At 39.4% G+C, this 24152-nt stretch overlaps 1 protein-coding gene across 2 annotated transcripts in view; it reads right to left on the bottom strand.

The window, feature by feature from the left end:
* Positions 1-24152, bottom strand: part of LOC126237008 (gastrula zinc finger protein xFG20-1-like) — a 76073-nt gene that overhangs the window by 44849 nt on the left and 7072 nt on the right. For both annotated transcript variants that reach the window (XM_049946735.1, XM_049946734.1), the window contains 2 exons: positions 20001-20118; positions 9685-9882 (listed from right to left, as the gene is read on the bottom strand). In XM_049946735.1, coding sequence (XP_049802692.1) covers positions 9685-9882; positions 20001-20118 — 316 coding nt within the window. The remainder of the gene's footprint in view (positions 1-9684; positions 9883-20000; positions 20119-24152) is intronic.

The following is a 24152-nucleotide window of genomic DNA, read 5'->3' as shown; positions in this document are numbered from 1 at the left end:
TTGACCCGTGTGGAAACTCTTCAGTTGTGGATTACTGTTAAGATTTTCGAATTCTTGTGGTAACTTATTGGAAATTGATGCAGCAGTAGACTGCACACCTTTCTGCACAAGAGTTTAGGACGTCTGATCCAAATGCATGTTTGATTTATGCCGAGTATTAACTGAGTGAAAGCTGCTTATTCTTGGGAATAAGCTGATATTGTTAACAAGAAATAACAGTAAAGAATTAATATATTTTGAGGCCAATGTCCCAATGTCAGAATACCCAGACTAGTGAACAGGGGTCGGCATGTGGTTCGCGAACTTACACCACTTATTGCCCAAACCACCCGTTCCTGAGCCAAAAATATCCTTTTTGAATGGGAAGAGTTACCCCAAAATATAATATATACGATTTAAGCAAATGAAAATAGACTAATTTTAATGTTGAATGGTCACTTACTTCAGATACCATTTGAATAGTAAAAATGGCAGTCAGTCTTTGAACTAGATCCTGTACATGGGCTTTCCATGACAGTTTACTATCCCATCTGAACACCTAGAAATTTGAACTGTTCAGTTTCACTATCCATATGCCCATTCTGTGAAATTAAAATGTCGGATTTTGTTGAATTGTGTGTTAGAAACTGTAAAAACTGAGTCTTACTGTGATTTAGCGTTAGTTTATTTTCTATAAGCCATGAACTGCACTAATTGAAACCAAGCCAATGTTGCACACAGCATCCTTTACTAGCAAGCTTGTGTAATCAGCAAACAGAAATATATTAGAGTTACTCGTAATACTAGAGATCATATCATTTATATAAATAAGGAACAAGTGTGGCCCCAACACTGATCCCTGGGGCAACCCCCACTTGACTGTAACCCACTCAGACCCCACATCACAGCCCTTCTCAACACTGTGAATAATGACCTTTTGCTGTGTGCTGCTAATGTAGGAGGTGAACCTACTGTGAGCTACTCCCCGTATTCCGTAATGGTCCAACTTCTGGAGGAGCAATATTTTGTGGTCAACACAATCAAACACCTTAGTTAAATCAAAAAAACGTGCCTCACCTTCAAAACCTTTTTTTTTCTAATCCATCCAGTACCGCACAGAAAAAAGAGAATATAGCATTTCCACTTGTTAAATGACTTCTGAAGCATTTTCAGTTGTTAAATGACTTCCGAAGCTGAACTGTACATTTGATAGCAAATTATGTGATGTAAAATTATCAATTATCCTTACATGCACAGCCTTTTAAATAACTTTAGCAAACACTGATGGCATAGAATTAGGTCTAAAATTGTCTACATTGTCCCTTTCTCCCTTTTTATACAGCAGCTTTACTACTGAGTACATTAATCGTTCAGGGAACTGACCATTCATAGAAGAAAAATTACAAATATGGTTAAGTACAGGGCTAACATGTGCAGCACAACACTTTAATATTCTGCTAGGCACTCCCTCATATACACGAGAGTTCTTAGCTTTCAGTGATTTAATTATTGACTGAATCTCCCCCTTGTCTGTATCATAGAGGAGTATTTCAGACATCAATCTTGGAAAACCATTTGCCAAGAGAGTTATACGATTCCCTGTAGAAACTAAATTTTTATTGAATTCACAAGCTCAGAAAATGATTGTCTGAATTGTCAAATTATTTAAGTGGTGCTCCAATATATCAATAATTTCAGAGTCAACATCTATATAAGCAGTTCGTACTGCACATATATCTGATTTATCAGTAACAGAAATATTTTTACTACGAACTGACTTTATATCGTCGACCTTGTGCTGCTGGCCAAACACTTCTTTCACAACTGACCATATGGTTTTAATTTTAGCCTGTGAATTCGCTAGTCTATTTGCGTACCACATACTCTTTGCCTTCCTAATGGGCTACTGTAGCTTGATTGTGACTACTTCTAATATTTTGATATAATTCCCACTTTGTTCTACATGATATCCTTATCCCACTAGTCAGCCACCCAGGCTGCCTATTACTGCTAGTACCCCGGTTAGAATGTTCTAATGGAAAGCAAATCTCAAAGAGCATGAGAGATGTGTTAAGGAAAGCATTATGTTTGTCATCTATGCTATCGATACTATAAACCTCCTGCCACTCTTGTTCCTTGACGACGTTTAAAAAACTCTCTATTGCCACTGGATTAACTTTCCTACATAGTTCATAATTAGATGTGACATTTGTTTGAGTACAAAAGCCTTTTAGTGTTACAATTTGTGCACCGTGGTCTGAAAGGCCACTCACACTTTTATTAACAGAATGCCTATCTAGTAATGAAGAATGAATTAAAATATTGTCTATGGCTGTGCTACTGTTCCCCTGCACCCTAGTTGGAAACAACACAGTCTGTATCAGATCATATGAAGTTAGGAGATCTACCAGTTCCTTCTTCTTGCACAATCATATACAAAATTAATATTGAAGTCACAAAATATAACTAATTTCTGGTATTTCCTGTAAAGTGAATCAAGAACCCTCTCTAGCTTGAGTAAAAATCCTCTGAAGTCAGATTTAGGGGACCTACAAACAACAAAAATTAGAAGTTTAGTTTCACTAAATTCAACTGCCCCTGCACAACATTCAGTGCAGTGCTGTGATACGCCTATGGACTCAAATGGAATACCGCTTTTTACATAAATGGCCACTCCACAAGGAACTCCTTGAAAAACAGCCAGATAATCTGTTTCCTGGTAAATGAAGCCTCTGAATTGTCAAATTATTTAAGTGGTGCTCCAATATACCAATAATTTCAGAGTCAACATCTATATAAGCAGTTCACTAACTTTATCTCTAATACCTCTCATATTTTGATGAAATATGTTAATGACATCCTCTGAAGATGATTCCTTAGTTAGAGGGACTTCCTTTAAGCAAGTATACCTATCAACTGACTTCAATCTAAAAAAGGTGCAGCTCCAACACCAATTACTGCAGGAATTTTTCCCTGAGTGATTCCACCACCACCTACTATACTGTCACCTATAAGCTTTGCCAGCCTCCCCTTACTATACATATTGAGGTACAGGCCATGCCTAGTGAAACCCATTTACTGACAGACTCAACTGGCACCACTGCAATGTGACCCATACCCTGTGCCATCAGTGCCTTCTCCAACCCCATGTTAATGTGTCTAACAGCCGCATTAAGATTAGGCTGATCATGACTATTAATCAAATTGCATGCATATGGAGTATCATCTCAGTTGTGAGACTGGATTTGTGATTTCCTCTCAAGAGGTCACAGTTCGTAGTGATAGACGGTAAATCATCGAGTAGAACTGAAGTGATATCTGGCGTTCCGCAAGGTAGTGTCATAGGTCCTCTGCTGTTCCTGATTTATATAAATGATCCAGGTGATAATCTGAGCAGCCCCCTTAGATTGTTTGCACATGATGCTGTAATTTACCATCTAGTAAAATCATCAGACAATCAATTCCAATTACAAAATGATCTAGAGAGAATTTCTGTATGGTGCGAAAAGCGGCAAGTGGCACTAAACAAAGAAAAGTGCGAGGTCATCCAGGTGGGTGGCAGTCACTGAAACAAAGGCAGTTTTCTTTGCGGCAAGATCTATTTACGAAATTTCAGTCACCAACTTTCTCTTCTGAAAGCGAAAATATTTTGTTAACACCCACCTACATAGGGAGAAATGATCATCATAATAAAATAAGAGAAATCAGAGCTGGAATGGAAAGATTTAGGTGTTCCTTTTTCCCACGCACCATTCGAGAGTGGAATGGTAGAGTAGTAGTATGAAAACGGTTCGATGAACCTTCTGCCAGGCACTTAAGTGTGAATTGCAGAGTAACGATGTATATGTAGATGGAGATGATGCTGAAAAAGTTGCACAAAATGTACATTAGTGCCACCTGTTTGAGTAGCTATCTTCACCAGGTTACCACCTACATCATATTCCCCATCCCTATCAAGATTCTTCCCTGCTCCACATACTATCATTATCTGATTCTCCTTCGTGAAATTCCTACATAACTCCCCTATGCAGTCAGTCATCTAAGCCAACCCTGCACTAGACTACACAATGCTGGTGGCCTGGTACTCACTCCCAAACACTTCCTGCGATTGCTGGCCCACACCTCTACCACCAGTCCACTGATATCAAGCCAGCACATGGTGCACTGTGCTCGAGAAGGTTGTACTGTGAACACCTTACTTGTGCAAATAGTGCTGCCTGCCATTGCCAAAAAATTGTGATATATCAGTTGGTTCTAACGGCCTCACAAATGCTACCTATTGTGCTGCGGCCGAGGGAGCCATACCAAATAGTGTGTTCCAAGCAGCAAGAAATAAATCAGCTTTATTTATATTCAAACTGAATACAACAAAATAACCATTTGGACTTGAATACAAACTACTTGGTTCCAATCCAACGACAGTCGCTAACATTGTGCTATAAGACTTCTTTTGAGGTTGACATCTATGAGTAGAAGAGCTTGGGGACAGTCCTGAGGAGAGGTACTGGCCAGGTGGTAGTCATTGCCAGTCGCAGGTAGATGTGGCTGCTGTGGCGAGATGTCACTCTCTGATGAACAGATGATTCAGCTGGCAGAGGAGGGAATGACAGTAAGCTGCACACAGATGGGCTGCTGGTGCAGCCGATGTTGTGCCCAGCATGGAGAACTCTAGCGAGACACTTAGTGATGCCACAGATGTGACTCAGAGTGTAGGCGTTGGTGACTGGTATGGAGAATTCAGACTAGGCACAGAGTGAAGATTCGGAAGGCGGCTCTGAGTGATGACATTGGCAGATGATACAGTGAACTTGTACAGGATGCAGAATGAAGAGTCAGATGCAGGCAGCATGTATGACAGTGTAGGATAACAGAAGCTTCAATTGAGGGACTGGGGACTGCAGGCAGCACTATGACCCCCTATGTGAATTGGCTCTGGTCAGCCTAGCAGTGCCCTTTAAAATTGCCTGGCAGAAAAATACTTCCATGAGATTGGTGGGCACGTGATTAATACAAGGCTGATTGGTGCCCACAATGGCAACACTAATTATGGCACCTCTCGTGCCTCTAGTGGCAAAGCTGGTGCCACATATTACCCTGGCAGCTGCAGGAGATAGGATTGACAACAGTGTGCTTATGTTTGTGATCACACTGTTTACCCTACATCTCTACAGAGGTGTTGCTAGTGCCCTGCAGAGGCAGCAGCCCACAAAACACATGTCTATGATGCATACTGGTGAGTCACAGGAGGACACTATACTACTGTGGAATTCTAGTGACAGTCCAGCCTTACATCCATTTCCCCTGCACACAAAAGTACATGAAAGAAACCAGTTTGTTGTCATCTCATCTCACTGTATGTTCACACTGTGAGCTGTGGTTGTGATGCGTGTGTGCAGCTGCAAATACTGGCAGTGGTCAACTCTTCTGGTACCAACTGTAGTAGTTTGGGGTGAATGGCCTCAAGGTGGCAGGGTTGGTAGCGTTAAAGCGTTATGAGAATGTCAAGCATCAGTAATACAAGAAAACAGAATCAATAGTCAAACATTTTGTTCAGACCTAAGGTAAAACAAACATACAGTGTTGCTTCATGGCAAACATGAACCCCCTTTGGTGCATGGTGAAGTCAGGAAGCAGAGAACTGCAGAGGACCACTGAGGCCAGCAGGTGATGTGTGCAACCACAAATGTTATGCTGATGCCTAGAACCCATGCAGTGCCATGTGCTATGCATGACATGGCTGTTTGGGTCAAGGTGTACCAGAAGCACAGAGGCCCACTGTAATTCTTGTAGGGGATGTCAGCTCACAGAAGTGGAACTTGCCGTTGTGAGCAAAGGCGAGCAGCGCCAGGATGCCCACACCAATGGGAGAGGGCGAGCAGCTGCACCGCCCTCGTCTCAAATGGCTGCTGTGACTGGAGTGAGTTTGAAAGTGGCTCTCCAGTGGGAATGCACCAAGTCCAAGCAAGTTTACTCAGAGCCTGCAGTCGGACCAATGGTAGTGATGGTCAAACCTCATGGTGGCTGTTTGCAAAACCATATTAGCCCTCCACCTGGTGCAGAATTCTCCTTGTAGCTGGTGCTGCCAATCTGGAACACCTTTGGCTAGAAATGAAGGGTATTTATTCTGGTTAGGTGTTCATTTGATGTGCCGATGTACCACTTCTAACCAACCAGTATAACAAGTGTGTCACTCAAAGGCGTGGAAGCTTGTCAGCCAGACTCACAGTAGCCCTGTCCTTTTGCTATGTCATCAGTATTGCAATGACTGGCCCAACTTGGCCCTCAAAGTGTAAACAGACCAGTTGCCGTGACAATGTTTCAACTCCTGCTGGCTTCTAAGGCTTTTCACAAGGGCTGTGGCAGAGCAAATATTTTCTGAATAGTGCCCAAAAAATAGTGGCTGTGCAACAGAATTTTAAGAAACCTTTTGAGAAAAGAGAAACAGTTGTATGGATATCAAAAGCTCTGTTGGAAAGCCAATACTAAGCAAAGAAGGGAACACTGATTGATGTAAGGACTATATAGCAGATCTTACATGAAGGACAGAAACTTGAAGACAGTATTATTGAAAGGGAAGAGAAAGTAGATGAAGATGATAGGGAACTGAAAGATTACTCAAAACATTCCTCAGAATTACTGAGATCCTTGGGAGAACAAAAAAAAATATTCCACCTATATACAAGATTTACGAGACAGACAAAATACACCCAGACTTCAAGAAAAATGCAACAATCCAATTCCAAAAAAGTCAGGTGTGAATATTATCATACCATCAGCTGAATAGGTCATGTTGCAAAGTACTAATACAAATTATTTACAGGAGAATGGAAACAGGAATAAACTCGGGGAAGACTAGTTTGCCTTCTGCAGAAATGTAGTAATATCCAAGGCAATACAAATAACATGACTTATCTTAAAAGACAACTGAAAAAAGGCAAACCTATGTTTACATCATTTGTAGATTTAGATAAAGCTTCTGACGATGCTGACTGGAATACACTCTTTGAAATTCTTAAGGTAGTATTGATAAAACATAAAGAGTGGAATTTTACGTACAACTCCTACAGAAACCAGATGGCAGTTATAAGAGTCAAAGGGCATGAAAATGAGGCAGTGGTTGAGAAAGGAGAAATACAGTGTTATAGCCTAACCCTGGTGATATACAATCTATACATTGAGCAAGCTATGAAAGAAAGCAAGCAGCAATTTGGAAACGGAAGTCAAGTTCAGGGAGAAGAAATAAAAGCTTTAAGGTTTGCCAATGACATTGTAAATCTGTCTGACACAGCAAAGGACATGGAAGATCAGATGACAAAATGGAAAGTGTCTTGAATAGAGGTTATAAGATGAAAATTTAAAAACAGTAAAATGGCGGGGATAGAATGTAGTCAAATTCAAAGAAGGCATCACAATGGCCAAATTAGACTGATTGATTGGGTGATGAGGGAGGTTAAGGAACTAAACAGTGAAGTCATCAGATCCTCATTCAAGGCATTGAAGTTAATGACGTTAACCAGAAATTTGATGGAATTGTAATAGCATGTAGGAGTGGTAAAACTGAAGCACTGAAAGCCATACTGATGCAAGGGACAAAAAACATTTTAAAGAGAGGTGGAAGTATGTAGGTTGGTAGGTCTGCAGGTCACAGAGCAGATGAGGCTTTCCACACAGTTCATCTGCAGAACGAGGCACCTCCCTCAGGTTTGACCCCACCTACCCAATGCAGTGGTAATGCAGTAACAGAATAAATAATCCCTTCTAGCCATGTGGAGAGGAAATCTGTAAAAGTTAGAGTGAAAAGATTAAAAACATAATGAACATCAGTAGGACTGACAATAGTACAATAGGATGACAGGAATAATACATTCAATAGGTAGGTGGGTACAGTTGAGTGTCTTCTGAGACTCAGCACGTGGCAGGTGAGTGTACCTCCCACAACCATCCAATTCCCGATCAGTTATAGTCAAAGTGCTAAAGATGTAAACAGAAACCACTATCCTCAGAGGAAGAATAAAAATGAGTTCAATTGTACTTCTGTCATCAGCTAGTATGATAGAACCATTTTAAAATTTACTAGGGGAAGAGACTTCTCCAAGTACATTTTCAATATTCTCCACAAGTAACATCAGTTTGTAGACAGAAAGGATCCTTATCGGTCTGGGAGCAAACCTGAGCAAGTTTTTGCAGTTAACTCGTTTTTGATTTCCTCTCATAAGGGCCCATGGAAGGAAAATTCTCAGTACCATGAAAACCTGGAGAATTCAGGTCTGTCTGAAGAGATTGCTGGAACCTCGTGAAAACTGGCTGATAACTTTTGTCTTTTTCACTGCACAAGGTGTCTTCCTGATGGTGCCCACTCCTATCAAGAGCTCTTCTTAGGGTGTCACACAGCCAGAACTACGTTCATCTGGCTTTATGGCCAATGTCTTGAGTCACAGTGCCTGTAAATGGACAGGCACCTATTCCTAAGATTGTGTGAGCAGGTAACAGCTCAGGCATCAATAACACATTTCCTGTGGCCTGTCAGGGACTACCATCATATGGATACCTGACAACCATCCCCTTGTTGGGTATCAGAGGGACTTGCAGTTGGAGGTCAAAGTAAGATGTAAAATAAATAAACAAAGTTGGACGAGCCATAATTGATATCATACAAACAAGCTAAGTTGTCAATAGGGAATCTGTCCTAGAGACCAAATCTGAGAAAAGACATAGTCAGAGAATAATATTGTAGCACAAGAAAGAAAAAGTACTGCACTGGTTTGGAACTCCATGTTTGCCACACACACGATCACAAAAAGAGTTGAGAGCCCCGGGGTTGGAGGGGGGGGGGGGGGGGACGAAGTAGAGAGGATATAAAATGCAGACACACAATAGAAGAAAAGTGTTTCTGGAAAAAGATAAATATTTTAGCACGTAACATGAATTTATGCACTAGGGAGTTTTTCTGAAAGTATTTTTCTAGGGCATAGCCTTGCACAGAATTTAATGTGGATGATAAAAATCACAGACAAGAAGAGAATAGAAGCTTCTGAAATGTGTGCCACAGAAGAATGCCGAAGATTAGGTGAGCAGATCACATAACTACTGAAAAAGTAATGAACTGAAGTAAGGAGAGAAGTAATTTATAGCACATCATAACTAAAAGAAAGGTTTGGTTGATAGGACCACATCGTGAAACATCAAGGAATGGTCAGTTTAATGAGAAAAGTGCGACGGGTAAAAACGGCAGAGTGAGAACAAAATGTGACTACAGTAAGCTGATGTAGGTTGTGGTTGTTATGAAGAGATGAGGAGGCTTGTTCAGGATAGACCAGCATGGAGTGGCACATCAAACACCTTTAAGGACAACATTTAATACCGTTGTTGAGGTTGCTATGTAGCACCTCAAAGTACTCTCACTGTGATAAAGACTCACCAGAGAGCATTGTGTTAATTTCTTTCCATTCAAAATTCAGAAACATCCACAAATAGAAAGAGAAGGAAAATATCAACAAATTTATTTCACTTTGCTGTCAAGTTCTGTATGCCAAATTAAACTGAAGTACTGAATACAGCACATACTCACTTTTGCTTTGCTAACTTCATAGAAAAATATAATACTACAGTAAATTAATTTTCCAAGCATGAAACATTAATACCACACAACAGTGACAGCAAAATATGGAAAATTTCAACCTGAATACAAAAACAAATGCACTGTACCACATGTTTCACATGCAAATGGCTTCTCTCCCGTGTGTATTCGCTGATGGTTATGGAGTGTTGAAAGCTCCTTGAAGGCTCTGTCACATTCAGTACAAACGTGTGGCTTCTCATCACTGTGGTACAGCAAATGTTTATGATATGACTGTTGGAATGTAAATGTTTTATCACATATACCACATCTGTATGGCATTTCACCTGAAGAAAAGAAAGTTATACACAGAAATTGAAATTTCAGCTGTGAACAGTTCCGCAGGACAATATGCAAAAGGACACATTAAATTTATGACTCTGCATGCAAAGTTCTATTACATTTAACAAGAATAAGAAGTAAAAAATTTGATCAAGACACCATTCCACAGCCACACTCAATGAAACTTCTTTATTCACGTTGTCAGCTATACAGGGTGAGGCAGGAAGTACAGGCCATCCCAAATATATCCAAAATGAGTAAATATACCAAGATGCCATTTGCTGAATTATTGCAGACAATGTAGCATATTTTCTCATGTACACAAGTAAATCTGAACATTTATAGCTGCAAAATTATAGCATTTTTAATGGAGCCACACACTTTTCTTCCTATGGTGCTGAACAGAGTCTTTGAAGATGACTTCAGTCACATGAAATGTGGAACTTGATCACATAGAACAAGATAACAGTGTCATAAAACATTGGCCTGCTCTTTGGAGAAGAGATCTTGCAAAGTTTTATCTTACTGAACCCTATGTAAGCATATACATAACTCAGGTACAGTTCACGTGTACACATGTGTGCTTGAGGTCCTCAATCAGTGCTCTGCTGTCGAAGCACTCAGAGGACTTGCTTGTAAAGCTATTCAGATTTTCACAGTTCATACCACAACTGAAAAAGTGGATATGGACTTTGTTTGTGATGAATGTCACCAAACTGTTGGAGCAGCAGTGAGGTTGTATCCAAAACATATCCAGACTGTGCCAAGCACTCATAATCTGTCTTTGCAAACATTACAAAAAGTTCAAGTAATTGGCAGTCAAAGAATAAAATCCATCAATGAAAAATAACAATAATCACAAAGACATAGTTTGAAAGGGCAAGTGGGATGAGCCAAAGCAAACATTTTGCTTTGTCAACAGGTTCACAATTTGTTACATTTTTCCAGATAGACTCTACAAAAACTGTGAAGTAATGTGGCGTTTCTATGCAAGATTCTGTTTATGGATGAAGCACTGCCTACAAACCATGGGGGCAAATCAATCCTCCCAACATGCACTATTGGTCAGTCGAAAAGCCATGCACTTCAGGAAACACACAATAACCTGTACTCTGTGCCCCAGTATATATGAGGGGAAAATTGCAACAAGAGGTCCACAAGGAAAGTTTGACAGTTCTCGAATACACGAAATGCCTTATAACATGGGTCTTTGCCGCAATAAGTCCAGGTGAAATTCAAAGTGCAACCTGTCTATCTGCCATTGCTTTATAGTATTTATTAATGCTCAAGGTCCACCTATTTGAGTACTTCTATGCCAGTAACAATAACAAACACGTGAACCAAACCCACGTAACTTGTTTCTTTACATTTGGTACAGTACAGCATGACAGTGGTTTGTTGTGCCATTATCTTGCTGCTATTGATCAAGTTTCACATGTTATGTCTTTGAAATAATCTTTGGGGGATCTTTCTAATGCCACAGAAAAAAGTGTATGGTTCCAATTAAAACTTTAAAAAAATTGTCATAATTTGGCAACTACAATTTTTAAAACTTACTTATGTGCTATTTGCGGGCCAGGAGAAGGTCCAGCAGCAGCTTATGGGAATGTTATCTAATGTGGACACTACAGTATGAACTACCAATATTGGTTCACTTATCATCTAAAAGTGGAATGGCTGAAGTTTGCCAATACGCTTTGCTACTCATGTTGCACATGTGCACAGGGCACTTTTGTCTTATCATGCCTCTCACTCTTCTGACAGTGCTATTGTAGGAAGACTATTAAAACAATAATCTTGTATATCCCTTCACACAAGCAGAAATTAGGCAAATAATTTGAAGACTGAAAATGAAAAAATCTCCATCAGATGGGATAACTGCCAAAATAATACAAGTGTTTAGTGACCAATTAGAACTGTACAATGAGTGTCTCTTGCAAGGAAGGATCCCTGCACCATGGAAAAATGCTGATGTGGTGATTATTAGTAAAGGACAAGAGAAGAACCCAATGATACCCAAATCTTACAGACCACTTTGCTTTCTAAATGTTCTCTTCAAGATATCTGAAAAACTATCATGCAAGAAACTAAAATCATAGACTGTATATGGAATGATGCCTCGCCACTACAGGTGTAGAAGAGGAAAGTCAACTGAAGATGGTTCAAATGGTTCAAATGGCTCTGAGCACTATGGGACTCAACTGCTGAGGTCATTAGTCCCCTAGAACTTAGAACTAGTTAAACCTAACTAACCTAAGGACATCACAAACATCCATGCCCGAGGCAGGATTCGAACCTGCGACCGTAGCGGTCTGGCGGTTCCAAACTGCAGCGCCTTTAACCGCACGGCCACTTCGGCCGGCAACTGAAGATGCAACCTACATTCACTATATGTACACTACGGCAATGATGATCAATATTACTGGCTGCCTTTCTTTGTTCAGCTTGTGGAGTTAGAGTATCCAGAGGTACTGTAAAACTGCCTAAAGAGCTATTGCCATGGGAGACATGCACCTTTCATATGCTCACGAATGGAATGACAAAGACCATATCAAAGGGCTAGTCACATGTATCCATGTGTAGTCAAGAGTTTTGAAATGCAGCATTAGAGCCCATTACAGAAATTACATGACAGCGGCAACGTAAGTGGAATGGTAGCATTTGCAAGTGACAAACTGAAGCAGTGACTCCAAAATAACTACAGATATGCAACACAGGGCTCCATGAACTTGACAGATGGTGTCAAAGTGTCACACTGTCACTACCATCTCACAAAACTATGTACTTTCTGTTGAAAGGAAAAGAGCAAGGAATCTTAAAATAAAGTTAAACAATGTAATGACTAAAAGAAGCATGGGAATGAGATGTCTTGGACGAACATCATAATTTTGCCAATTATGTAGAGGAGCCAGACAGAAAAGATACAAATGTTATAAATAAAATTGAAGAGGTCAGTGGAAGAAAGTGATAACCCGCATTTTGTAAGGGTTAGTCTGATCATGTGTTTTCTAGGGTCTATCTGGACAAGGGTGCTCTCATCTCTATCCACAAGGTTTAAACAGGGGATTGGCTTAAGGAGATGGTGCCCAAGATATTTCCATGGGAGGAGATGAAGGTGCTGGTCAAGAGAGCAGCTGAGCTCTTCAAAACCACAGGGATATCAATCTGGGTACCGAACTTCTTTACAACATTTCTTCTAAGATGCTGTTCGAGAAAGTATGGGCGCAGATCCAGTAGGTCTCACAGATGAATGGAAGGTAATCAACTGCAAGATTGAGCAGATGGCCAAACCCTTGTGGCTGAAGTCAGCAAGAAATTCCTTATGGCAATGTGAGAACAGGACCCGAAATTGTACTAAGGGTTCTTGCAGGTTGCCATCGGGATAATCAAAGACATTGAAAGTGATCATGATGGTAAGCTGGTGGCTGCAAGAGTTGCAGATAAACCTGCAACACAGTAAAGGGGCAACTGCCACCCTGAGTCGCTTTCTAGGAACAGGACGTAGACATGGCCCTGATCCAGGAATCCTATGTGTATAAAGGACACATTTCAGGCCCCAGAGAACTGGAGGTAAGTTGATTTATGCTAGGAATCTAAAAAAAACTCCAAAACATTCATTTATGTTAAAAATGGAATTTCATTCATGCAGATGGAGAACTTCTGTTACTGCGACTTAGATACCATCAGGATGAAACAATGGGAGGGAGGTAGCATGAGGGAAATTGTATTGGCCTCAAGCTTTCCTTCCCTACAAGGACAGTACTACTCCTTCCCTGGCAGTTGCTCAGAGCAGAATAAACAACTGCTCATTAGTTGTGATGCCAACATGCACAAAACAGTGTGGGGAAGCATCGGCACTAACAACAGAGATGAGTAACGTCTTGAACATTTGATTGAGAGTAAGCTGGAGAGCCTGAATAGGGGCAGGGAATCTACATTGAGGAACATAAGATGGGAAGAAGTAATTTACATAACTTTTGGGTCCATTCTAATGGGTGAGCATGTCAAACAATGGCATGTGATATTCACGTCATCCTTATCTGACTACATGTATATTAAGTTTGAGGTTGAAATGAGTATTAAACAGACCATGGCCTATAGGAATCCTAGAAGACACAGTGGGACTCTTATAGCATGAAGACTTGAACTCACACTTATCTGAATTCAGAATATTGATAAAGAAACCATTAGATTTGGAGGAAATTTCAGACACAGTGACATTAGTCATTATGACCTCATATTTAGAAAACGGAGCAATCACCGAGAAGTTTACAAACAGGAATGTACCTCGGTGGAACAATGGCCTGGAATTGCAAAGGTAGCAGGTAAGTACACTTTTCAACCTTGCAAGAAGGAAAGGACAAAGGGCAAAATATCGGGAGGCCCTTGCAAAATACAACTTTGCAACTAACCAAGCGAAATTATGATTGCGAGGAAGTGGAAGGTACAACTACTTGTGCCAAACTTCACAAGATCTTCTGCAGAATACCAACTAAGCCAAGCAGTACTCTGCAGGAGGAGGATGGTGAGTAAACAAGATCAGTGAATGATGTTGGATGTGTTCCTGAGAACTTAATGCCCTCAGTGCACTCTGGCAGACAACACAGACCAAGATTCAATTCCTGAGGCACTGGTTTACAGGTTATCAAAGGGAGAACTGGAATCTGCCAGAAAATGTGTTGATTTCAAACAAATCCAGTGGGCAGTGGAAATGTTTCAACCATTCAGGCACCACACCGATGGAATCTTTCAGCTCAACTGCAACAGTGAGGAAAGAATTTCATTAGATTCCTACATAGCCTGTTTGGCATCAGCCTATCAGCAGGAATCATCCCTAATTCTTGGGGGATACAGGATTTTTTTCATCTTGAAGCTAGTAAGAATTGACGATAACGAGGTCAAAGATATGAGACCGATCTGTCTGTCCTCCTCTCTTTTTAAAGACATTAGAAAAACTGGTTAGGGAAAGGATGCTAACTAAGGTTCCTCTCCATGTAAACCAAGAAGCATATCAAACTGGCAGTTCATGAAACAGCACTTCACCTACTTGTTGGGAAGGCAAAAAAAGCACTACACTTTCAGGAAATTGCTCTAAATACTAGATGCTGCTTTTGCCATGGATATGCAGACAAGTTAGTCTTAGTAATACTTGGCAAATTTATTAGTACTGTCAGAACTATGACACAAAGTGCATTGGACACTGTGCAAAACTGGATCTAAGGGTCATCACCAAGAAAAGTGTTGTAGTAGCATTTACAAGGAAGCATATTCAGCACATGTATGAGAATCTTAAGCTTCTTGATGAAACTCTACCCATAAGTAGGTATTGAGGTATCTAGTGGTAACCCTGGTTGTGAAATTATGTGGGAAAATTGGAAAGCAAAGCACAATAATTTTATTTCAAAAAGTTTAATACATAACAAAACAAAACAAATAATCACAAACAAACTTACATCTTTTACCTACTTTCCTACATAGTCATCAATGTTCTCAAGAATTTCTCCCATTGTGGTACCAGTTTCATAGAAGCCTGTTTGGCTGGAGAATAACCATCTGTGGAGTGCTGATTTCACTTCTGCATCTGTCGCAAAGCATTGGCTGACCAGGATTGTATTCATGGGACCAAACAATTCCAAAGGCGCAAATTCCGGACTTTATGGTGGATGCTGGAGCACCTTCCATCCAAATCTGGTGATTTTATCACGAACAGGAGCAGCAACATCGGGGCAAGCATTATCATGAAGAAGTTTGAAATCATCAGCATTAGTGTTGTGGCATTTGTCATGAAGAGCATGAGTCAACTTAACCACAGTGTTGATGTAGGCTGCAGCATTCATATTGGTCCCATGTTTACTGAAGTCCACCAATACCACACCATGCATATTCAGAACACTGTCACAAGCACCTTCCTAGCAAACTGAGTCACTTTGAATATTTTTCGTACTGGGGTACCAGCATGTTTCCACTCCACAGAGGCCTGCTTGGTTTCAGGCATGTAGTGGTACGCCCGCAACTCATCACCAGTGACAATTTCTTTCAGAAACTCATGTCCTTCTGTGGTATAATGCATTCAAGTGATTCAAGCTTGTCATCATTCACTGGCCTTCAGTCATATGTAAGCACCCAGCAAGCATTAACTTTACGACATTTTAACATGTCATGAACAATATCGTACACTGCATCATAGGAAATGTTGAACTGCTGCAATAAATTTCGCAGTTGCAAACACCAGTTGTTCAAAACTGCTGCCTCAATGGCACCAACATTCTGCAGGGTTGCAGCTGTTACCAGCTGCCCAGAGAATGGAGAATCACTAAGGTTCACACAGCACTCTTGGAAGAATGCACATCACCTGGAGACATTGCTATGATCCATACAGTTGCCCCCATACACATCACGCATGTTTCTGCGAATTTTACTCGGTTTATGCCCTTTGGCCCACAAATATCAAACTACACTTTGCTGCTCTTCACAAGCTGACAGCAGTAACATGCGCACCATGTTTGTTTAGCAGTTCAGGCATCTCTTGCTAGAGCTGCACATGAAAACAAAATACCCTCTGTAGTGCAAACTTCAGACTATATAGTCGGAAATTTCAACATTCACCTGCAATACCAGGGAAGCAAAAATTATTGTGTTACTTTCCAATCCTCCCTTGTATCATGGACCCCTTAAATAAAGAAGTATGTTTCCAGGCAAATTATGAGCACCAGAATGGTCTGTGTGAAAAAGCAGGGTCTAAACCCCAAGAGTATGTACAGTATATACTTCATTGTAACTAGATAAACGATTATTTATGGGGCAAACAATGCAACAAAATGTGACTACTAAGGAGCTTGGCAAGGTGTCTAGACTTGACTGCTTAGCCATAAAAGGCAGAATTAGCAGCACACCTGCTGCTTGGATGGACACAATGCTGGACATGCCTCATTACCCCTGTGGGTTCAAATGGAGGCAGCGGCAGGGGCATACAGGCTATTGTAAATAACTGGATACCTTTAAGTGGCTCCTAGAAAGTCAGTAATGCAGTACAATAACAAATATTCTTCTTGGAATGTTCAATAATATTGTGCAATAAAACTGTGGTTCAGAATGTTGGACGATTGACAATTGCTATCTACTTTGTTGCAAGCAGAAAAAAAAAGGTGACTGAAAAATTGGTTCAAGGAGCAACAATGATCACTCACGAAAGCTTGGCAAGAGAATTGAGGATGAATAAATAATGATCATCATAACTTCTTCTGTGTTGATGGTCCAACCTTTGGTACAGTACTGGAAATGATTCTCCTTCATACATTGGTCTTCCAGTACACAGGCACTTGGCCAGGTCTTCCCCTCCATCCCTGGCCCCCTGGATAAATTTCTGTGGATGCTCATCTCTATCATCAAAAAACACAATGAGAGACGCAGTTCCATAAAGTCAGCACTTGTCTATTATGTAACGATGTATTGTTACAGTCAATTCCTTCAAAAACTTGAAATTTACAAGTACAGTTTCATCTTACAGTATTTGAGACAGTTAAGAGAACTTGTCATACAATAATACTTGCACTAAAAGGATTATATTTGAGTAAGTAATGTATACACAGAGCTAAATATCTGTATATACTTTTATTCATAACTTTTTATCAATTAAATTTTTTAAAAACACCTTCCTTCATAGCCATTCCCTATATTTACTGAGCAACAAATTATACAGTTCATCAATCTTAACACTTCCTTTTGTACTCATCTGCCCTAACATCCCACAACGACTTATACCAGTCGTCATCAAACTGCGGCTCACAGGCTGAATGTGACCTGATTAAATGTCTGTGTGGCCCGTGGTTCTCAACTGTACATTATTATGATATATGGCTGAAAATCATGGGTTGCACAAACACTTAATCGGGCTGCATTCAACCTGCAGGCCACAATTTGGTGACCACTGATTTACACATTTCGATGCACTCTAATAATAATTTTCTTTCATCTTTTCACCTTTCATCTTGTCATTTTCACACAACAACAATAAACTAAACCAAATGTAACATAACCTCCCCGGTCCCCGTAGCACACAAGAGACTGTCAAAAGATATTTTCAATATAGCTCACAGAGGACAAAATATTCCCATGCGGCACAATGATTCTAGGCAGGACAATATATTTACAAAGTTTTTGATGTTCTCAATATTACTGAATAACCTCTCAACCTCATTCCTAGATGGTCAATATTATTGTGCATCAGGAAATATTGAGCAACATACTGCCCACCTAGGGGCTACTTTAGGATATCCTGAATCTCACACCAGTACAGGCAATGTGGTAAATGCAGGAATGGGCAGGGAAATGCTGGTTGACTATGCAATAACTTACAGCTGCTTCAATAAGCCTTTCCAGGTAACAAATGAAAGGAGGAAGCTGTGGAAGAATGCACCATGACATCATGCAGTAAACATTGTCTGATTTACTGATGGATCGAAAATAGACAAAAGCACTGGGGGCTGGGTACACTGGTACAGTTTACACTAGAGAGCACAATCTCCCTGGGGAAGCTGGCCATGATATTTCAGGCAAAAATATCTGCTCTCAAGGTGTGCACAGAGGAGAATTTGTGTAGATGCTATAGAGACCACAGCATCTACAATTATTCAGGCAGCCTAGCAGCTCTGAAATCTCTATTCGCCCCTGTAATGAGATCAAAGATCATTGTAAAATACTACAAAGCCCTTGTGAGACTAGAAAAAAGCAACTGCTGTGGGTCCCTGGTCACTCAGGAATCAGTGGCAATGATAGAGCTTACAAGGGTGCCAGTAGAAATGCAGCAACTCCATTTATTAAACCAGAACCTATGTTAACCATCACTAAGGTGACGGTAAAATTAAAACTATGAAACTGGATCAGAAAGGATGTAGAATATTGTACTAGGAATCAAAAATAAAAATATGGCAAGCTAATGACACCAGTCATGTTTTAAAAGTTCTGTAATCCACGGCTTGAACAAGAGACAGACTAAACTCATGGTAGAACTAATGACAGGCCATGGGAAGCGTACGAAACATTTACATGCAATGGTATAGGATACAGAGAAAGAAGCTCCTATGTGTAGGATATGTGGTGAGGGTGATGAAACTGTGCCACACAAAATCTTCCAATGCAAAGCTTTAAAGATTAAAAAAAGACAGAATATTTGGGTTATCAAGTCCTTAAGAAACTGTGTCTCATAAAGAACTAGTAAAAGGCATCCTACTATTCTTTAAGGGTGCTGGTCAGATGTACTAGAACCACAGGAATTGAAACCATACAATAAACCCTATTTGCGTGTGGGCAATAATTTGCTAGGACTGCTCATTTTTACCTCCCTGTTCAAATCAAATAAATCATGCAAAATGCTACTACAACTGTATCACTACAACACTTTAACTGTCATCACTGCCATGTGTTAGCAGCAAAGTTTCTTTCTTGATAACAAACAAAAATTGAATGCTGCTTCTGAAACTGGTAATGTGAATAAAGAAGTCTCATTGAGTGTAGTTCTGGAAGGATGTCATAATGGCTGCACAACCATGAACCATGAATAAAGAAAAGTTAGTCAGTCAAAACTTTTTCTGCTATGAGCAATATCATCCAAACACATAATGAAAATGTGAAGTGTTTATCATGCCAGATTTTGATCATGAAACAAACAGTAACTAATAATATGACAATATGCATTGTTTTAAAAGAGTAAGTTTCAGTTATTAATTAAATCTTGATTTTCATATTTTTAAAATCTAATGTCAGATCAACTGTGACACTCCTCTTTAGAAATTCATATACTATCAACATTATGACACTCTTATGTCACACGCTGACTGAAGACAATGTTAGGAAAAAGTTTTGGTGGCAGTCACACTTATTATATTTTACAATTTCACAACAAACAAAAAAATTCAAGCTTATAGGCTAAAAGACTGGTCTCTCTGCTTATGAGGCCGCATTTTAACTGTACTAGAAACTCAGTATTTGCTTAGACATGACAAAGCAAATGGAAGAAATAAATGTTGGTCATTGTACTGCTGAAGGATGAGTCTTGTCTAAGCCTGAAGATATTTAGAGAAATTACCAAAAATTTTGATTAGAACATACAAAAGCAACAACTTACCTGTATGAAGTCTTTTATGCTTTTTAAGAAAATATTTTGTTGTGAATAGCTTGCTACATACATCACAAGCCCATTGTTTTCCATCATGTGTCTTCATATGCTGTGTCAGATGATTTTCCTGATAACAACAAAATAAAAAAATATGTTAAATTGTAAATGTGAATGTGTATGTGCAAAAATAGCAAAAAAATATAGTAAAGTATGTTTGCTTTCAAACTGAGTATGTAATAAGCTATGAAAATCCAAGAATACCAAGAAAACTTGAGAAGACTTCAGGAGTTTCTTCAGATTTTTGTACACAACAGGGTTGTGTAAATAAAAAGAAGCTAGTAAATTGGAAATAAAATTGATTATTGTTATGACAGTACTTATTCAAAACATAGCCAAAGACAAAGGGAAAATCAACAGGATACAAAGATAATGAACATAGTAATTTCAATACCTGAATGAAAGGAAGTAACTGTCATTCCCTTGATTACAAAGAAAGGTTTTAAAACAAAAATAATTTTCAAGGTAATTTATAATAGCAAAATAAATAACAAGCAAGAAGATAACTGAAGTTCCAAATGAAACGCTCTCATTTAAAGATATATATCCTCACTTTAGTGTCAGATCAACACACAGCTATCGTACATCTACTCCCGAAACATAAGCATTTAATATTGTTTCTATGCATTTCCATTCCATACAATCTATAACAAAATCCTCAGTTGAATTCTAAATATTATTTTCTATTTATAAAATACCCCCTTTGTTTCTCCAGGAGGGAGAAATTGGATCCTGAAAGTTACTCTCTTTTAAGTCTTTCTTTATGCCTTGCAATATACAAATACATTTGAATGTGTGGTGCTGCTGTCAGTACATATCACGTTACCTCATCCACAACATGTAGAAATTCATTTTCTGATTGTACTCAATGAACTTAGATGACTTTCCTAATGTGCTATATAGACACAAAATACATAGATAAAAAATTGGCAAGGTTAGAGTACGACTCGTGCACTAAGGATTCCTTACAATCTTAGTAATGTTTATAAACAGTTAACTGATTTCAAAAATCAAAGATTTTTTATGATTTTTGTCTGTTATCGAGATTGATAATGGCAAGATATCGGTCCCAGGGATTCCAAGTCTTTCAAGAATGTTTTAATTTCCAGTTCAAAATTGGCTAACAAATGACACAAAAACATCTTTGGGTGATGTTATTACAATATGACAATTTTGGATTTTTCTCTTACTTCACCGAGGGACTGTAGACGTCATTATGTGTCATAAATTTCAACATTTCAACTTGACATGTGTACCTGTTCCTGACAAAGAAGGGTTTCAAACAGTCCGGCAGACAGACAAAGTGATCCTGTAAGTGTTCCGCTTTTACTGATTGAGGTACAGAACCCTAAAAACTTAATCTTTTTCATTTACTTGTGAACATTCTGAATTCTGGAGTACTAAGGAATTTAGACCTACTGTTAAAGAACTTCTTACATCAGTTCACCAACAGCATGTTTCAAGACTAATAGGATTACATTACCATGTGATACTATAAACTTTCTGCAGCAGGAACATTTCTTCTCCATGGATTTTAATTCCTACTCCGAACTTTTCTTTTGTTTTCTTTACTGCTTGCTCAATATACAGATTGAATAGCATCGGGGAGAGGCTACAACCCTGTCTCAGTCCCTTCCCAACCAGTGATTCCCTTTCATGTCCCTCGACTCTTATAACTGCCATCTGCTTTCTATACAAATTGTAAATAGCCTTTCGCTCCCTGTATTTTACCCCTGCCACCTTCAGAACTTGAAAGAGAGTATTCCAGTCAACATTGTCAAAAGCTTTCTCTAAGTCTACAAATGCTAGAAATGTAGGTTTGCCTTTCCTTAATCTTTCTTCTAAGATAAGTCATAGGGTCAGTATTGCCTCACGTGTTCCAACATTTCTGCAGAATTCAAATTGATCTTCCCAGAGGTCAGCTTTTACCAGTTTGTCCATTCGTCTGTAAAGAATTTGCGTTAGTATTTTGCAGCTGTGACTTATTAAACTGATAGTTCGGTAATTTTCACATCTGTCAACACCTGCTTTCTTTGGGATTGGAATTATTATATTCTTCTTGAAGTCTGAGGGAATTTCGCCTGTCTCATACATCTTGCTCACAAGATGGTAGAGTTTTGTCAGGAATGGCTCTCCCAAGGCTGTCAGTAGTTCTGATGGAATGTTGTCTATTCCCGGGGCCTTGTTTTGATTCAGGTCTTTCAGTGCTCTGTCAAACTCTTCACACAGTATCATATCTCCCATTTCATCTTCATCTACTTCCTCTTCCATTTCCATTATATTGTCCTCAAGTACATCGCCCCTGTATAGACCCTCTATATACTCCTTCCACCTTTCTGCTTTCCTCTCTTTGCTTAGAACTGGGTTTCCATCTGAGCTCTTGATATTAGTAAAGCAATTTCCCTCTTGTCCGAACGTTTTGCCAGTAAATTTCAACATTTAATCACACTTACAAATAATCTTGTGGAGAAAGGTTAGGTGGCCTTAGTGGCCAGGCACAAATACAATCACAAGGGAAACATTAAGGCACAATAGGGCTACCATTAGCCACCAGGAATGAGTGAAAATTCCATGCTAGCACAAAGTATTTCACTCCTTGTTGCCACAGGATCACCTTCCAACTATAGTTTTTGTAGGCCAAGCCACAACTATCAAGAATCAATACAGCACCTTTTTGCACCAGCTATGTGTATTTCTTTTGCATTAAAGTTGCCAATGTGGCAATCATCCACAGTTTAAAACGGTGGTATCTTGGAAACCATTCAGAAAGAAATAGTCTATATGTTTATGTGATATTTCCCCTCCAAAATGACTCAGATTATCGATTCGTAATATATATCTGTTAACGCTCAAAAACCACATATATGACACTGAAGGAATATTATGTATCGACACAAGTTTCTATAGGTGAGATCATTTCACTGACATTCTTCTGGATATGTTGTCTAATTAAAGTATAAAATACTTGAACACTAAATGAAAAACTGAGTATGGCCAATTTTGTAATCTCTCACATTACATTGTTGGGTTTTATTGTGTCAATGATGTCTGCCGTAGCTAAGATGAAGAGTAAGGGGCTCGGTGGGTCACCTTGCAACACTCCAACTGTTTGCTGTATTAGGCTGGGCTTATCTATACCATCATGTATTTTCACCCAGTTGTTAGTGAGAAGATCTCTAATGATTGGCAACAGGTAATGTCTTGGACCTAAGGTGGGTTTCAGTTTCTTCATTAGAATTGATCTATTGATTGTATCAAATGCCTTGGTGTAGTCTATGAATATTGCATGGAGCTTTCCCCCTCGGTTCGCTAAGGCCATTTCTATATTGGTTTGGAGACAGTGTACAGTTCGTGTCATTGATCTTCCATGTCTGAAACCAAACTGTGAATTGGGGAGTTTCGCATTGATGATATCTCTAACATTATCATCGCAATTTACTGTCCAATCAACATCTGCTTCTTCAACTGACTGTGGTTGGTTCAATATGGATACTCATGATCTTGAATAGTGAATGATTTCATGAGAGTTCATTATGAAACCTATCAAAAATTAAACTCTCGATGGTTAGAAAAATATTTTATTAAGTGTAACACTGAAGCATCAAGTCCTCATGGTAGATCTGATGATGTGTCATAGTATTACACACACACACACACACACACACACACACACACACACACACACACACACACACACACACACACACACACACACACACAACCATTGTTTTCCTGCAATATCACTGAATGGGTACAGCAATTCTTTCTAAGGAGATACACGTCTGCATCAACATAAATGATTACAGGGTAAGCACATACATAGAAGTCAGAATGCCAACTCAGATGTAACATTTGGGTTGAAAATGCTTGTTGGGTGTGTAAAATTCTTCCCTGCCTGTGACTTATTTTCCAAACCAGAATCCTAGGGACCATTCTGACCATCAGTTGAACAATATATAGAAAATAAGGTTTGAAGTGGACAGGAAGGTCTTTTGGCAGGATCAATCTGTGGGAGGAGGAAGTAGTCCTAATCTTTGCACTGCAAAAAATTCCGTCCACAGGTCGTGGTTGGTCCATCAGTGCTGTACAACCACCGTATGCTCC

The sequence above is a fragment of the Schistocerca nitens genome, chromosome 2 (assembly GCF_023898315.1).
Source record: "Schistocerca nitens isolate TAMUIC-IGC-003100 chromosome 2, iqSchNite1.1, whole genome shotgun sequence".
In the NCBI taxonomy this organism is placed as follows: domain Eukaryota; kingdom Metazoa; phylum Arthropoda; class Insecta; order Orthoptera; family Acrididae; genus Schistocerca; species Schistocerca nitens.
This window is presented reverse-complemented; position numbering and strand designations above follow the sequence as displayed.